The sequence below is a fragment of the Miscanthus floridulus genome, chromosome 1 (genome assembly GCF_019320115.1).
Source record: "Miscanthus floridulus cultivar M001 chromosome 1, ASM1932011v1, whole genome shotgun sequence".
Taxonomy (NCBI): Eukaryota; Viridiplantae; Streptophyta; class Magnoliopsida; order Poales; family Poaceae; genus Miscanthus; species Miscanthus floridulus.
This window is the reverse complement of record NC_089580.1, coordinates 23,373,153-23,390,046: the sequence shown is the minus strand read 5'-3', so window position 1 is coordinate 23,390,046 and position 16,894 is coordinate 23,373,153. Positions and strand designations below refer to the sequence as shown.

The 16,894-nt window shown below is 46.1% G+C and overlaps 3 protein-coding genes and 1 pseudogene across 4 annotated transcripts; all 4 read left to right on the top strand.

Moving 5' to 3' along the window:
• The first annotated feature begins 1,008 nt into the window (after window positions 1-1,008).
• LOC136476145 (glycosyltransferase BC10-like) lies at window positions 1,009-4,189 on the top strand. The gene is made up of 2 exons (XM_066473867.1): window positions 1,009-1,668; window positions 3,277-4,189. The coding sequence occupies exons 1-2, from the start codon at window positions 1,150-1,152 to the stop codon at window positions 3,916-3,918; spliced, it is 1,161 nt and encodes a 386-aa protein (XP_066329964.1). The 5' UTR covers window positions 1,009-1,149; the 3' UTR covers window positions 3,919-4,189.
• Window positions 4,190-5,264: 1,075 nt separating this feature from the next.
• LOC136476135 (glycosyltransferase BC10-like) lies at window positions 5,265-7,840 on the top strand. The gene is made up of 2 exons (XM_066473856.1): window positions 5,265-5,919; window positions 6,593-7,840. The coding sequence occupies exons 1-2, from the start codon at window positions 5,356-5,358 to the stop codon at window positions 7,241-7,243; spliced, it is 1,215 nt and encodes a 404-aa protein (XP_066329953.1). The 5' UTR covers window positions 5,265-5,355; the 3' UTR covers window positions 7,244-7,840.
• A 1,275-nt stretch (window positions 7,841-9,115) lies between these two features.
• LOC136476128 (glycosyltransferase BC10-like) lies at window positions 9,116-11,892 on the top strand (annotated as a pseudogene).
• A 490-nt stretch (window positions 11,893-12,382) lies between these two features.
• On the top strand, window positions 12,383-16,414 carry LOC136476118 (uncharacterized). 2 transcript variants are annotated; one of them, XM_066473835.1, is made up of 5 exons: window positions 12,383-12,752; window positions 12,936-14,485; window positions 14,597-15,649; window positions 15,732-15,833; window positions 15,914-16,414. In XM_066473835.1, exons 1-5 carry the CDS (start codon window positions 12,707-12,709, stop codon window positions 16,133-16,135), a joined length of 2,973 nt encoding a protein of 990 aa, XP_066329932.1. In that variant the 5' UTR covers window positions 12,383-12,706; the 3' UTR covers window positions 16,136-16,414. The 2 variants fall into 2 exon arrangements, with proteins under 2 accessions (XP_066329932.1, XP_066329925.1); XM_066473828.1 differs by having other exon boundaries at window positions 15,905-16,414.
• Window positions 16,415-16,894: the final 480 nt, after the last annotated feature.

The following is a 16,894-nucleotide window of genomic DNA, read 5'->3' as shown; positions in this document are numbered from 1 at the left end:
AAAGTAACATTAACAGACATATTAAACAGCTTCACTAGAAAAATAAAGCATTTGACGAAACTTCATCCAGTCATCCAATTCGCCGTATCACGCACTACTAAATACCGACAATCAATCCCTAAACCCAAAATCCTAACTAACAGTAACCTAAACCCTAACTACCTAACCAAAACTACCTAACCTAAACCCAAAATCAATCCCTAAACCCTAACCACCTAACCGAACCTTAACTATCCTAAATCACTAACAAATTCTAAATCACTATCCTAACAAATTCTAAATCACTATCCTAAATCACTAACAAATTCACTAACCTAACTATTCTAAATCACTAACCCTAACTAAAATAACAATCATAATAACATGAAATCGAAAGAGCCTACCTTCATAAGAGCGGGCGGGCGGGCGGGTGACGGCCGTGATGCGCCGGCGTTCATGGTGCGGCCGGAGTGGACGGACGTGGCGGGCGCGTGCGGCGCGGGCGGCCGGCAGGCGGGGCTCTGCGCGGCGTGCGGGCGGCCGGGCGAGCGGCCGGGCAAGCGCGGTGGTCGGCGTGCAGGCACGGCAGCGGCAGGCGCTGCGGGTGCGGCGGCAGCGATGCTTCGGGCAGGGGCGGCAGCCAGAGGCAGAACGGACGGCTCGGGGGCAAGGGCGGCTCGTAGGCAATATTTATCTGATCTTGCTGCGCCATGCTCCGTGACATGGCAGACCCTACCATATCACCGATCAGTGATCCCGATCTTCACCACGTCACCCTCTGCCGCGCCACCGTGGCCGATCCGGTCCATACATTCCGCCTCATTGACTATACCGACAAGGTGCCTCTAGCCTCTTTGCCCCCTTCTTCGCTTTTGTATAAACTAGGCTTATCGGTCCATCCGATTGCATCTCCTCTGTTGCTACGTGAGCACACCCGTAACGCTACACGTCCCCTGAGGTCCTGACCCCGAGGCGCCCCACACTCCCCCCCCCCCCCCCCCCCCCCCCCCCCCCCCCCCCGCCGGGCCGCCAAACCCGGACCAGATCTGGTACGTGCCGCCCCTCGATTTGGCGCGCTCGATCCGGCCTCGTGGAGATATGCCAGACTCGAGCTCAAATCTGGTAGATTCCACTGACGCGAGATTGTAGTCGCGAATCGCGGGCGCCGCGATGCAGGCCCGTGTGGCGTCCATGGAGGACGTGAAGGAGGCGCGGCAGGCGGCGGGGCAGGGGAGGGTACTGCCCACGGGGATGCTCAAGGTGTTCCTGGGGTTCCTGCTGCTGGGCGTGGGGCTGTCCGCCGTCGGCATGTACATGGCGCGGCACGCGGTGGCGGCGGTCGCGCCCGCGCTGTTCCGGCCGTGCCTGGGTGGCTCCTCCGCGGAGGAGGAGCCCGAGGGGCTGGAGCGGTGGACGCGGCCCCCAGCGCGCGTAGAGCACGCGATGACAGACGAGGAGCTGCTCTGGCGCGCGTCGTTCGCGCCGTGGGTGCGCGGGTACCCGTTCCGCCGCGTGCCCAAGGTGGCCTTCATGTTTCTCACGCGAGGCCCGTTGCCGCTCGCGCCGCTCTGGGAGCGATTCTTCCGTGGGCACGAGGGGCGCTACTCCATCTACGTGCACGCATTGCCATCCTACCATGCCAACTTCACCTCTGAATCCGTCTTCTACCGGCGCCAAATTCCCAGTAAGGTTAGCTCACCTCCCTCTTGCTTTGCTTCACTTCGGCAGGTCGTGGTTGGTAGCTCTGCTCACTTATGCTGATCTAGATGGATTGACAGCAAAAACAAATGCCCTTCAGTGCCATGTTTGTAACTTTTTCGAACCAGGGATCTCCCCATTTCCATTACTGATAACGGAAATACAACAGAGTATTTAAGATAGGTTCAGGAAAGCAAAAAGACAACAGAGTAACGACAGATACGGAGACTTAAACTCCCACAACAAAATACAACCCAGGGACTTGATAACAGTGACAGTAATTCACATCAAACATTGCGGCTGGCATCGCCACATGCTTCATCAACGTTCTGGCTCTTGATCTGCATCATCCTCCCTGGTTGCATCTGGCAGCATGTTGGACTGATTAGCAGCTCGGCGTTTCTTGGACAGAAGTTGCACAGCAATCTTGAACATGGTGTCCACGCCTTTGATCAACACCTTGTCCACTTCCTTTTGTAGACCTGCCCAGAATTTCATTAAAGCACATGCGTGACTTACAATCTCCAGGGGATTATTGAGCTTTTTCCCATCAAAGCATATCCTGTTTCTCATTTTCCAAATCGACCAGCACACTGCTGCAATAGCCAACAGCAGCCATGTTTGTAACTTGAGCTGCACTAACGATTTTTTGCTCGAAATCTGAGTATCTGACAAGTTGGTTACTGCGAAGTATGAACCTACTTTCCTGCACTTTAATGAATTTCACAAGTAACATTCATAACGAGAGTCTTATTATATGGGCCTACTTACTGCAAGTAGGAAGCTGTGAATGATGCACTGAGGAATCCCGTGGAGGGGATTCAGCTTAATCTTTTTGTGTTTACCATGCTCCTGGACAGTGCAAATGTTGTGTGTTCGTGATTGAAGTCAAACTGAAAACAGTCAGATCAAATTTGAACAGATTTTTTGCTAACCGAAGGGTATCACGGGTCCCAACCTTGCCTTTGTTGAATCTGTTATTGATTTTGCACGAGGTTGAATTTTGTGCTATGTCTCTGTAAGTATCATTGCTAGTACCCTCCATTGATACATGATGCGAATAGGATTCAATGCACTGCCAATCATATGTCCGGATCCAGACCTAGTGTCAAAATCAATCTTTTTCAGCTTAATATGGATCTACAACTTAATAAAAGTCAAAAGAGTTTATAGATTGGATTGCTCTTTTTTCTTTCATCACAATACATTTGTATCTGAAGTCAAACTTAACCAGAGTAAAAATGGGTACTCATTCATTGACTACTATCATTGGGAAGGTTTTGTGGTTTTGGTTTTTGGGAAGATTGGCCATTGCTGGGACATTCAGCCATGTTCTGGAGTTTTTCCAGACTAAGTGGCACATGTACCTAACTGTGTAAAAACCACTGCCTATAGTTTATAGGTGTCTCTTGTGGGCTTCACAGTTATTGACAGGTTCCTATTCTTGTACGGTGATGGTAGATGTAAACCATATTAACCAACTTATACAGAATAATCATGTGTCATATCATTTGATCCATTGGCCAATTAATAATTTCTTCTGCTTCCTGGTTTTGAGATACCCTGAAAGTATTGGTTTGATTTGTGTTCTGCTTACAGGTGGCAGAATGGGGTCAGATGACCATGTGTGATGCTGAGAGACGCCTACTTGCCAACGCTTTGCTGGATATATCCAACGAATGGTTTGTGCTTGTGTCTGAGTCATGCATTCCTATATTTGATTTCAACACAACATACAGATACTTCCAGAACTCGAACCGAAGCTTTCTCATGGCGTTTGATGATCCTGGACCATATGGACGGGGAAGATACAACTGGAATATGACCCCTGAGGTTGAACTTGACCAATGGCGCAAAGGTTCACAGTGGTTCGAAGTACACAGAGAGCTTGCCATTGAAATTGTGAAGGACACGGTCTACTATCCAAAATTCAAGGAGTTCTGCAGGCCCCATTGTTATGTTGATGAGCACTATTTCCCTACAATGCTGACGATTGAAGCTCCAAACAGCCTGGCTAACAGAAGTGTTACTTGGGTGGATTGGTCAAGAGGTGGTGCTCATCCAGCCACGTTTGGTAGGGGTGATATCACAGAGGAATTCCTGAGGAGGGTCCAAAAGGGATGGACATGTCTATACAATAACCAGAACTCAACGATGTGCTTCTTGTTTGCGCGGAAGTTTGCTCCAAGTGCATTGGAGCCTTTGTTAGAGCTAGCGCCTACTGTGCTCGGTTATGGTTGATGACTATGTGTGCTTGAAGAGGTGCCGTCAGTAATTTTGATATTAGATCATTGTAGGATTACACGCTTGGAGGCATGGGTTCAGATTGATGGATGGAAACGTACACAGTGCCCCCTCCGCTTGTGCATTATACACAAACCAGTATTGTTTTGTACAGTAAACTGACCCTGGATGAGGAGGGATTTTTCTCTAGGATCATTATGACTACCCTTTATTTTCTTGGTTTATTCGAAGATAATATACTGTAAATTTCTATTAAGATAAAACTTTTAACAGGCCACATCAAACGAAAAGTACCAGCCATTCTTTCTTTCCTGGTTGTGAAAGAAACGACGTACTCCAGAATGGAAGCTGCACTGGAAAAATGTGGCCTTCGTTACTCTATGACTATGAGGACTTCTGTACACCAAAAGTGTCCAGTTGCTTTAGCCCCAAGAGAACTGTTGAATCCTTCTTTCGTTAGGACTTCTGTACACTGTGTCCAATGGCTTAGCCCCAAGAGAAACTGTTGAGTCCAATCAGAAGGTCCATTGCTTCTTAATCCTTCCATCAGTTAGCGGGAAAGAATCAGAGGAATGAATTAGCAGGAATCCAATAAGAAGGTCCACACTCCCATCAGTTAACGAGAGACAATCGGAGGAATGAATTAGCAGGAGGTGCCTTCTCTTTAGATGTTCAGTCATACCTGGCGGTGGCGAATGAAGTATGTATCGAGAACCCATATCCTGTGCTCCCATTCAAAAAAAAAAGATCATCAAAAGATGCTTGAAAAATTCAACCAAAAATATAAATGGATAGATGATGAAAATCCATCTTCATGCAAAATTTTAGGATGAATAAAATTTTCTGCAAGGAGAAACAAAAAAAAGAGAAAAATCAGGATCCAGTTGATTCGGGTTGCAAATCGAGGTAAACAATGCACCCGACCCAATTATATATCATTTTCTCCTTGTAGAAATTTCTGTTCATCCTCAAATTTTGCATGAATATGGTCTATCCATTCATATTCTTGTTTGAATTGGAGCGAGGTGAAACTCAACGAGGCCGGTCCACACGCAGGCGTACGGCCCGAAGCCTCGCCCAACATAACACCTGCCTCACGAGTCACGAGTCACCTCCCCCGTTGACGAGAAGAGCATCTGAGCATGCACGCAAGGCAAGCCTCATACCAACTCTCGAGGCGCCACCCACACAAATCCCACCACCACCCGCATGGCCGCATCGGAGTTCGCGCCAGCCCAACCGCGCGCGCCGCCGCGACCCCGGCCCCGACCCCGAGAAGGGCCAGAACTGGAGCGCGTGCCAGTGCCACACACGATGCGGTGCGCCCCTGATCCGCGTCGTGCGGAGACAGTGCGACGGTCGCGCCCAAATACGGGGAACGAATTCCATTCCTTCCACGGCGTCGAAAGAAAATCCTAGCCGGGAACAACCGCGATGGCGATGGCGATGGCGATGCGGGTGGAATCCGTGGAGGAGGCGAAGCAGGCCGCCATCCTGCCCGCGGCGCAGGAGCAGCGCCGGGTGTTCCCGGCGGGGATGCTCAAGCTGTTCCTGGGGCTCATGCTGCTCGGCGTGGTGGTGGGGCTGTCCGCGTTCGGTTTGTTCCTGGCGCGGCACGCGGGGGAGGTGGCGGCGGCCGCGCCCGCGCTGTTCCGGCCGTGCCTCGGGGCGGCGGCTGCGGAGCCGGAGCTGGAGGAGGGGCTGGAGCGGTGGACCCGCCCCCCGGCTCGCGCGCAGCACGCGATGACGGACGAGGAGCTGCTCTGGCTCGCGTCGTACGCGCCGCGGATGCGTGGCCGGAGCGGGTACCCGTTCCGGCGCGTGCCCAAGGTGGCGTTCATGTTCCTCACGCACGGCCCGCTGCCGCTGGCGCCGCTCTGGGAGCGCTTCTTCCGGGGGAACGAGGGCCGCTACTCCATCTACGTCCACACGATGCCTCTATACCGCGCCAACTTCACCGCCGACTCCGTCTTCTACCGTCGCCAAATCCCTAGTAAGGTTAGCTCGTCGCCTCCGATCCCCTCTCTTCGCCATCTGGCCTCTGGCTCACGAAAACAAACTCCAATCTAGCGCCAGGAATGCCTATTTGTTCTGTCACCTTTACGAAAACAAACTCCAATCTAGCTGTACTCAACTACTGCTTCGCACGTGATCTGTCAAGTCGGTGCTGAATACCTATTTGTTATGTCACTTTTAAAGATGGATTCAAAAGAGTATTTCCAAATTCCAATTAGGAAAGTATATAAATTAAAGTACTCATCATTGTGATGCTACATTACTAGGCTAGTACTTATACAAATATAAACAAGACGTAAGTAATGCAAGTCAGTACCAGAGATGGTTGCTGTTTTGATTTTCGAGAAAATCAACCATTCCTGTGGCGCAGGGGTTAAGACCTGGAAGAACATATCTAGACTAATAACTCTGTTAAAAGTTCTGTCTATAGATGTTTCATATTTATTCACTGACTGTTATTGTAGTACTTTTGATATTACAATGTTTATGGGGTAACCTTTATCTAAAAAATTGCATTACTTTGATGTTACATATATATTGCTGTGGGTGGTGTTATTTGATAAACTGGAGAAGTCATCTCTGTAGCTTCTCTCATGTATTGAGGTACCCATAACCTGCTGATGGCATATTAGTTTGAAATCTGTGCTGATTACAGGCTGTGCAATGGGGCCAGATGACTATGTGTGATGCTGAGAGACGTCTGCTTGCCAACGCTCTACTGGACATATCCAACGAGTGGTTTGTGCTAGTGTCCGAGTCATGCATTCCTCTATTTGATTTCAACACGACCTACGAGTATTTCCAGAATTCAAGCCATAGCTTCGTCATGTCAATCGATGATCCTGGAAGAGACGGGAGAGGCCGGTACAACCTGAACATGGCGCCTGAGGTCGAGCTCGAACAATGGCGCAAAGGCTGGCAGTGGTTCGAAGCTGACAGAGACCTCGCCGTCGCGATCGTCGAGGACACGGTGTATTACCCAAAATTCAAGCAGTTCTGCAGGCCTGGATGCTATGCCGATGAGCACTACATCCAGACGATGCTCAAGATCGAAGCTCCGCATAAACTGGCCAACAGGACCGCCACCTGGGTGGATTGGTCGAGAGGGGGTCCAAACTCGGCGCATCCAGCCACGTTTGGCAGGGGTGACATCACGGAGGAGTTCTTGAAGGGGGTTCGAGAGGGGGAGACCTGTCTGTACAATGGTCAGAACACGACGTTGTGCTACTTGTTTGCTCGGAAGTTTGCTCCGAGTGCATTGCAGCCATTGTTAGAGTTAGCACCCACTGTGCTTGGTTTTGGTTAAATGTCGTTTTGTTTTGATCAGTTCATCCTACTCCTGTAGTTTCTTTATTAGGTCACTGTGGATCATTGCATATGTGGAGATATTTCGGTGGACGAACTGACGCAGCCATGACCATTGCTGCCCACCTCCACTCCACGTGATCATTTTACACGGTATATATACTGTATTACAGCATGTATTTTACACGGACTTGTATTGTTTTAGTAGTTTGTATGGTGAAGCTACAACGAATCATATGGCCCTGCATTTTCTTGGTTCATGGGAAGCTTATGGTTCAAATCTTCAGAAAATTGATGTTCCCACAGTTATGGCTTGGAAGACTCCTTCGGTGCCGCTCTGTGGATTCCGCCTTGGGCCTGGACTATATGTCGCTGATCTCTTGCTTTTTGTTTCCCATCACTGTTTGTTGCAACAAGTGTTGCTACAATGGAAATAGATGTATACGAGACAAGCAGAGATTACATGGTTTGATGACGCCTGGCTATTTCACTACTTTTGTTTGCACATCTTAGGAAATGGGCAATTGATGTTGATGAACATGTGAATATGTATGTGATCAGAATGTTGGGTGTGCACAGTTGGCAGTTGTTAAGGTTGTTAAACCATCCTTCTTTAACCATGTCGTTACCTTTTCAACATGCTGGACTAATCAGGTACAGTTGTACCAATCAAGTTTGCTGCCCGCTATTTATATACATGAAACAATGAAAGGCCTTTGTGTAATACTATCAACTATGGTATTCATTGAATTTCGTTCATAAAAACTATGGTATTCATTGAAAAAACTCTATCTGACCCAGAATATAAATCACTATAGGATATGTAATAGTCATACTTCTATAAATTTGACCACCAATTGATAAGAAAATTCACATAGTTTGGGAGTAATCACATTGAATTTCGTTTGATTTTAGATGAAAAATAATTTCATAATTTGAGTAATCGGATATACCGTACCAGGACAATAACAATACGATAGAAAACAAAGTTCAATGGTCCTGGGGGGTCTCCATATAACAACCGGATGGTTAAATCAGATATATAAGAGGTAGATTATCCATGTTCTTGTATGGTGTGGCTAAATAATCATGTTCTTGTATTATCCATGAGCTCTGAGATTGTAATAATTTTAAAGATTACTAATTAGTACTCTCTCCGTTTGTTTTTACAATAACTTTGTCATAAGTCAAACATCATTATCTTTGACCATCCATTTCAAAAAAAAATCCTTATAATTTTACAACATATAAATTATATATTATGAACGTAATATCATAGTGAATCTAAAAATATAGATCTTGTGTCATGGATCTATAATTTTTTTTAAAAAAATCGATGACCAAAGATACAAATATTTGATTTAGGACAAAGCTAATACAGCATGTAAAACAAACGGAGGGAATAGAAAAAAGGAATAAAGCTCTCGAAGAAAAAGGGCTCATTATATAAAACCATTGGCCCAAAGGCCACAACATGTGAATTATTCATGTCATGGTCCCATGGATCTCCTCTAAATAGAACAAATAATCAAATATGCTTGACTGCTGTCTACTTTGCGCAACCTGAAATAGTTAAGCCAGCAATCATCTACTAGTCTCTCAGTCTGACCGTCTGAAGTCAGAGCCACAGAGGTCTCATCTCTTCTTGACTAATGACTGCTGTCTACTTCACCTAACCTGAAACCTTTGCCGCCGCTCCCACAGCAGAGCTCAACGAAGCCGGTCCATGCACACCGTCCCTTCATGGCTTTCATAGACCGAGTCCATGTAATGTAACCGGACCATCTCCGTTGATGGACAAAAGCCGGCCGGCAAGCAGCGGGGCCACCCACGATGCGCTGCGCGTGCGCCCCACTGAGGCCCTGATCCGGCATTCCGGCGCCGCGCCGACGACATGCCATTGCCATTCCACGGTGCTTAAACAAATCCTAGCTCCGAGCCGCCGCGCTGCAGGTGCGGACTCCATGGAGAACGACGTGAAGGAGGCGAGGCAGGGGCAGCACCAGCTCAGGGTGTTCCCGTGGGGATGCTCAAGGTGTTTCTGCTGCTCGGCTTGGGGCTGTCCGCGGCCGGCATGCTCATGGCGCGGCACGGGCACGAGGTGGCGGCGGCCACGCTGTTCCGGCCGTGGCTGGGGGTCTCCCCCGCCGCCGACGCCGCCGTCGCAGCGGCGGCGGCGGAGGGGCTGGAGCACTCGATGACGGACGAGGAGCTGCTCTGGCGCGCGTCGTTCGCCCGGGGGTGCGGCGGTACCCGTTCCGCCGCGTGCCCAAGGTGGCCTTCATGTTCCTCACGCGCGGCCCGCTGCCGCTGGCGCCACTCTGGGAGCTCTTCTTTCGGGGGAACGAGGGCCTGTACTCCATCTACGTCCACGCGCTGCCGTCATACCGGGCCAACTTCACCTCCGAATCCGTCTTCTATCGACGCCAAATCCCCAGTAAGGTTAGCCACCTCTCTCTAGCTTGATCTGGATGGATTAACAGCAGAAACAAACCCCACATCCAATTTTGGTGCCATGATTGTACATCGAACTTAACTGTACTTTTCGATGGATTCCAAATTAGCATTTGTGCAGGAGTAGTAGTATCACTGTATCGCGGTGATGTACTGAAACTACTTAATGTGCTTTCTATGAACTTGAGTAATCTTGTTTCTGAAAAAATAATGCATCATTGTACTGAATTGGTGGTACTTAGTGCGGAAGCTGAAAGTAATGCACCCAGGTTCATTCCCATGGAGAGATGTAATTCATCCTTGTGGGCTTACCATTGATGAATACTGTTTGGGGATCAGGATTTTGCAGCTTAGTTTTGTTCACAGCCTTCGATGTTTTCTATACTTGTGACAAGAGACAACCTCTTCCACTATAAAAAAAAAGAACGAAAACCTCTTCCACTATAAAAGTGTCGATCCTGCAGCCTGCCTGTGTATCTCTGTTGCCAAGGCCTCACAGCATCTCTTCTTCAGGTGCCTAGTTGGCAGATGTGTTTGGGCTCACGGCTCACCTAGGTGCATCATCTAGAAAGCTTAGACCATGCCGTTGGAACTCCGGCCAGATATCCTGATCTTGATCATCTGGTGCATCTTGGCAGCCCAGACCAACAGAAGGTTTTGAGAGTAAAAAGTAGATGCACCTGCCATTCTTTGTGCTGTAGCCCTAGACTTTGATCTGTGGTGCCACCGCTTCTAGCAACAGGCTACTGCAAATAAGGTTAGTTGGAGGTAGCATCTTTCAGTACCTCCCTCTGTGCCCTTTCCCCTTTCTAGAGCTCCATTTGTATACTGCAGCGTGCCAGGGGTTATCATAAAAAATGGTTGCTTGGTGCCTTGGTTAGATTATTATTGGTGGACGTTGATCTAGTTTCCACAAATTTCCTTGACAACTGAAGTTCTTGACCCAGTTCTTTATGAATCTGTTCCCAGATTTCCACAGGGCAAATATTGTGTGGTTTATATCTGTAGGCGTTAGTAACATTACTTACCTTTGACAGATACGTGATTTCAACCTAATTCACATCACTGCATCTCATCTTGCTATACTTACTTTTAGGACATATCCATTTCACATTTCCTTCTGAGCATATAGTTTTGTAACTTTCAAACGTGTTTTGAAGCTGAAACTAATCAAAGATGACAACATACACTGATACACATACTGAATCACAAACTATATACAATTATAATTTGAGTAGTCTTGGAAAGGTTGTGATTTTGAGTAGCCTCTGTCTATAGATGTTTCTCGCTAGTCTCATAGTTATTACTGCTTTTAATTATACTACTTACTGTGAGCTCTGACTGTATATTATTTGAGTTTTTGGGACAACCTACTTCATATGCCTAAATTGAAATTGTGCGTACTATTATTTGATCATATAGAAGAGTCATCTCTGTCTTCCTATTGGTATTCAGATACCCTGACATCTGTTTGATTTTTGTACTGGTCACAGGTTGCAGAATGGGGTCAGATGACCATGTGTGATGCTGAAAGACGTCTACTTGCCAACGCTTTGCTGGATATATCCAACGAATGGTTTGTGCTTGTGTCTGAGTCATGCATTCCTATATTTGATTTCAACACAACGTACCAATACTTCCTGAACTCGAGCCAAAGCTTTGTCATGGCTATTGATGATCCTGGACCATATGGACGAGGAAGATACAACTGGAATATGACCCCTGAGGTTGAACTTGACCAATGGCGCAAAGGATCGCAGTGGTTTGAAGTAAACAGGGAACTTGCCATTGAAATTGTGAAGGACACGGTCTATTACCCCAAATTCAAGGAGTTCTGCAGGCCTAGTTGTTATTCTGATGAGCACTATATCCAAACAATGCTCTCGATTGAAACTTAACAGAGCCTGGCTAACAGGAGTGTTACTTGGGTAGACTGGTCTAGAATTGCTGCACATCCAGCAAGGTTTGGCAGAGGTGACATCACGTAGGAATTCTTGAGGGAAGTTCGAGACGGACAGACCTGTCTGTACAATGAACAGAATTCAACGTTGTGCTTCTTGTTTGCTCGAAAGTTTGCTCCAAGCGCATTGGAGCCATTGTTAGAGTTAGCACCCACTGTCCTTGGTTTTGGATAATGTATGTTTTTTTTAGTGACTTGCTGGTTGGAATGTGACTTGAATTTAATCTTACAATACATAAAGGGGGCTTAGGCTTATCAAAGGAATGAGAGAGGGGGTTGATCCGAATTACTGAATTAACTCGTGCCACCTGTAAGTTTTATGTAGTGTATATCTTGATGGATGAAAACATGAATCCATCACATATTCACTAAGACACTAACACAAACTTTTATCTTGTACGTTACTCAAGGGGATCACAATTAACAAGAGAACTTTTCTCTTGGATACAGCAAACTGACAGTGGATCACAATTAACAGGAGAGCTTTTCTCTTGGATTAATATCGTGCATTGTTTTAGTTTACCGGACGGTATAGTTGTGAAGTTTGAGCAGACATGTAAGCCAATGCAGCCATAGTGCTTTACAAACAAAAACAAGTTTCAATAGCATATATATTAGAGTTAAATGCACTCTAGGTCCACAAACTTGTTTAGGGGTGCCAGATAGGTCCATAAACTTGGAAAATGCATTTGTGGCACAGTAATCTTGAGTTTTGGTTCACTCTAGGTCCATATTGCCAAATAAGCAGGTTTATGCTGATGTGGCGTGTCCAGGGTGGACCCAGCTGTGTCACGTGAGCGGCGCGTGATACCCAGCCAGCCCGCCTGTCTCTTTGCCAATAGTAGAAAGCCCCCGCCGCATCCTCCTTTTCCCCATTTGACAGAGCGTTTTGTTCTCGAGTTCGTCGTGCGCGAGGCAAAGAGACAGGCGAGCGGGAGAGGCGACCGTGGAGTGAAATCGGCATCGCGATTGGAGTGTTGTGCGGCGACGACAGGTCGTTCTCCCTGCGGCGAGGGCAGTCTTCCCCGGCGATCCTGGTGGAAGTGCAGAATGAAGGCCAGAGTGCGGCGGAAAGGGGAGCCACCCCCTGATTACAGTAAGCGCCTCCAAGGTCCAATCTTGGTTGTGTTTCATAGTGTTTATCGCTGATTTGTTGAGAAGGATTCATGGATGGGGTCATATAGAAGCTTTTTTGCCTAGGCTAGGGTTTCTGACTTGGTTGTTGTAGGTCGAATTAGATGGATGGATGCCTGAATATGTTCTGTTGTTGTTCATGTAGGTGGAATTAGTGATCAGTTTACAGTTGAGATATATCACAATGGTTTCTTTGTTGGTCATGGTACGAATCGGTCATACATTGATGAGAGAGTGAGCTTTATCGATCATGTTCAAGCCCAAACTTTGTGTCCACAGACCTTTCATGACCTCAGTTTCTTGCTTCACTATCCAAGGAATCCAGTATTGAAGGTGTTTTGGTTACTTCCTAGAAAGGATTTCCCAGATGGCATCAGGCTGATTGTTTCAGAAGAAGACACTTTAGTGATGGCTTCAGTTGTGCACAAAGTGAAGACACTTGTATTGTATTTTGATCATGAGGCCATTACATCAGGCTCAGATTGGGATGATGTAGTTGCAAACCCTGCTGCATCCTTGCCTAGAGTGATCAGCCCATCCAAAGGTCAGACAAGGCAGATAAACAATGAGGCAGCAGATGATGAAGGCCCTGAAGATGCACATGACAGCTCAAGTGATGACAGTGATTTTGATGATAGTGATTATGACTTAGAGGATGATGATGACCTTTTTGTTGACAATGTTGATGAACATGTGACAGATGAAGGTGTTGCCAAAGGGAGGAAGATAGCTAGGGGAACCAAGAGGGCAGCAGGAAGGACCAGTACTAGAACTTCAGTAGTTGTTCATGATGATGATGAAAATGAGGAGTCAACTGATGATGATAGGCTAGAATTACCTCAGTCTGATGGTGAATGTGAACCAGCATTCAAATTCAAGTCATTTAAACCAGAGGACATGGCCCACCCAGTGTTTAAGGTGGGTATGATGTTTGACACTGTTGAGATGCTAAGGAAGGCTATAACTGAATACAGTCTTAGGAACAGAGTGGATATCAAGATGCCTAGGAATGAACAGAAAAGGCTTCAAGCTAACTGTTCAGAAGGATGTCCTTGGTTCCTTTATGCATCATATGATAAGAGGGCTAATGGCATGATGATCAAGACTTATACTGGGAAACACAGTTGCCAGAAGAAATGGGTCTTGAAGAGTTGCACATCTACTTGGCTTGCTGAGAAATACATTGAGACATTCAGAGCAGACCAAAAAATGTCACTGTCCAACTTTTCTAGGACAGTGCAGAAGGAGTGGAATCTTACTCCATCAAGGACCAAGCTTGCTAGAGCTAGAAGGTTGGCTATGAAAAAGGTGCTGGGAGATGAAGAGGAACAATATAACATGCTTTGGGATTATGCACATGAGTTGAGGAAGACCAATCCTTACAGCACCTTCTACCTTAACCTAGATGGAAACATATTCAAGTCACTGTATTTGTCTCTGGGTGCTTGCAAAAGGGGATTTCTTGGAGGATGCAGACCTCTTATTTGTTTGGATGGGTGCCATTTGAAGACTAAGTATGGTGGTATAATGCTTACTGCAGTTGGAATTGATCCTAATGATTGCATCTTCCCTATTGCTTTTAGTGTAGTTGAGGTGGAATGTTTAGATTCTTGGAGATGGTTCTTGACAACACTGAAGCAGGATTTAGGGATTGAGAACACATACCCCTGGACACTAATGACTGACAAGCAGAAGGTGAGGAATCTTCCATTCATTGTAGTCCAAGTTATGTTAAATCTGTGAACTTATGACAACTGTGTGTGATTGTTGTATACTTATGACAATCTGTGTACTTGAATTTTGCAGGGCCTAATTAAAGCTGTGGATGAAGTATTTCCAGAGTCTGAGCACAGATTTTGTGTTAGACACATGTACTCCAACTTCCAACAGCACTTCAAAGGTGAGAACTTGAAAAAACAACTCTGGGCATGTGCAAGATCTAGTACTGTAGTTCAGTGGACAAAAAACATGGACAAACTTAGGGTGCTAGATGAGAAGGCTTATAAGTGGGTTGAGAAAATGCCCCCTAACACATGGTCTAGATCTTTTTTTAGTACTTACAGCAAGTGTGACATCCTATTGAATAACAGTTGTGAGGTTTTCAACAAATTCATCCTAGATGCTAGAGAAATGCCTGTGTTGAGTATGATAGAGCAAATTAAGAATCAATTGATGGCAAGGCACTACTCCAAGGAGAAAGAACATGGAGATATGTGGCAGGGTCCAATATGTCCCAAAATAAGGAAAAAGGTCAATAAGATTTCTGAGTGGGCAAACACATGTTATGCCATCCCTTCTGGTAAAGGAATCTTTCAGGTTCAAGATAGGGACCATAGTTACATAGTTGATATAGGACTCAAGAAATGTGAGTGCAGGAGATGGGATCTCACTGGAATACCTTGCTCCCATGCCATCTCATGTCTTAGGCATGAAAGAATTCCTACAGAATCAATGGTCCATGACTGTTACAGTTCTACAAGGTTCCTTGTAGCATATGGTCCTAAGATCATGCCATGTAGTGATAAGACCACCTGGGAGAAGGTATCTGCACCCAAGGTTCTACCTCCCAAGTATGAGAAAAAGGTGGGTAGGCCTTCAAAGAATAGAAGGAAACTACCAAAAGAAATAGAAACTGCTACAGGAAGTAAACTGTCAAAACATGGAGTGGCTATGACATGCAGCTACTGTGGAGACAAAGGCCACAATAAGAAGGGCTGCCAGCTTAGGAAAGCAGGACTGATGCCCAAAAAACAGCCAGAGACCAATGCTGAAGATGAAGAAATAAGACAGTCAGATCAAGGGGAAGCAATGCCAAGTAATATGCATGAAGAAGACATGTATGATTATGCAAGGGCTCAGGTACTTGCAGTGCTACAAATTTGTCTCATTTCACTACCATGCAATAAATTTGTCTCATTTCACTGACATTATTCTGTTGCAGACTGTGTACCATTTTGTAGATGGGAGTCAGCCACCATGGTCTCAGATTACAGAAGGAAGTGTAGAGGTAATAGAGACAATGATTTCACATCTGGACCAAGAGGTATGTACAGAACATCATGACTGTTATTATTTTCCTTTGCATTTCACAACCTGACTATAGAATTGTACTAGTACACACAGGTTGCAACATCAAACATCCAACCTCAACCTCTGCCTGACTCAACCTTCGTCATGTCAAACCTGCCTGCTGCAAGACCTGTAGCACCATCTACTACTTCCAAGAAAGGAAGAGCCGTAGTAGGAAAGCGCAAGGAGCCTACAAATCCCAAGGAGAAACCTCAGGTTGCAAAGAAGCCAGGGAAGAAGACTACTCCAACAGAAAAAAACTTGTGTGTGGCCTGATCCAGCTGTTGTCTGTAAATATGTGATGTAGCACCCAAAATAATGTGATGTAACACTTGGATGCTGATATCATTTTGGTACGAGAGTAACTTAGTGGAAGTCAGATTACTAGAGTAACTTAGTGGTGGTGGCACCAGTACACACAGGTGGTGATAGATGCTTTTGATTGACTGGTGGTGATACCAGTTACGCACAGACGAAATGCTTTTGGTTCTGTAAGATGAAAGTGCTACTGTTGGTGACTTGGTTGCCATGAATGCTGCTTGTGAACTTTTTCAATGCAATGTCAAGCTCAGTTGGTGTCAAATATTTCCTGTGTCCACAATTTCTGTTAAAATATTTCTGTCACATTGCCTATCAAATATTTCTGTCAGCCTCAAAGATTACTAGGGTTCACAATTTGTGTCAAATATTTCAAGATCAATGGCATGATACTAACTGCCATTCCATTGCATCATTATGGTTAACAAAAGTACAGACTAACAATTTACATGATGTCATTGACTACACTAACAGTACTAACACTACATGGTGCCATTCACTTCACTAACAACACTAACAAGATCAGCACCTGAACTACTAGCATACAAACACACACAAAACACAGAGCTTTCAATGTCACAAGCAGTTCTTCCCTAGGTGCTACTGCTAACACTCCTGACTTCTTCACCATTGGTTCTTCCCTAGGTGCTACCAGCCCAATATCCTTCATCTCAGAAGCTACTGCCTCCACTTTGGGAACTCCAGTGCTGTGCTCTC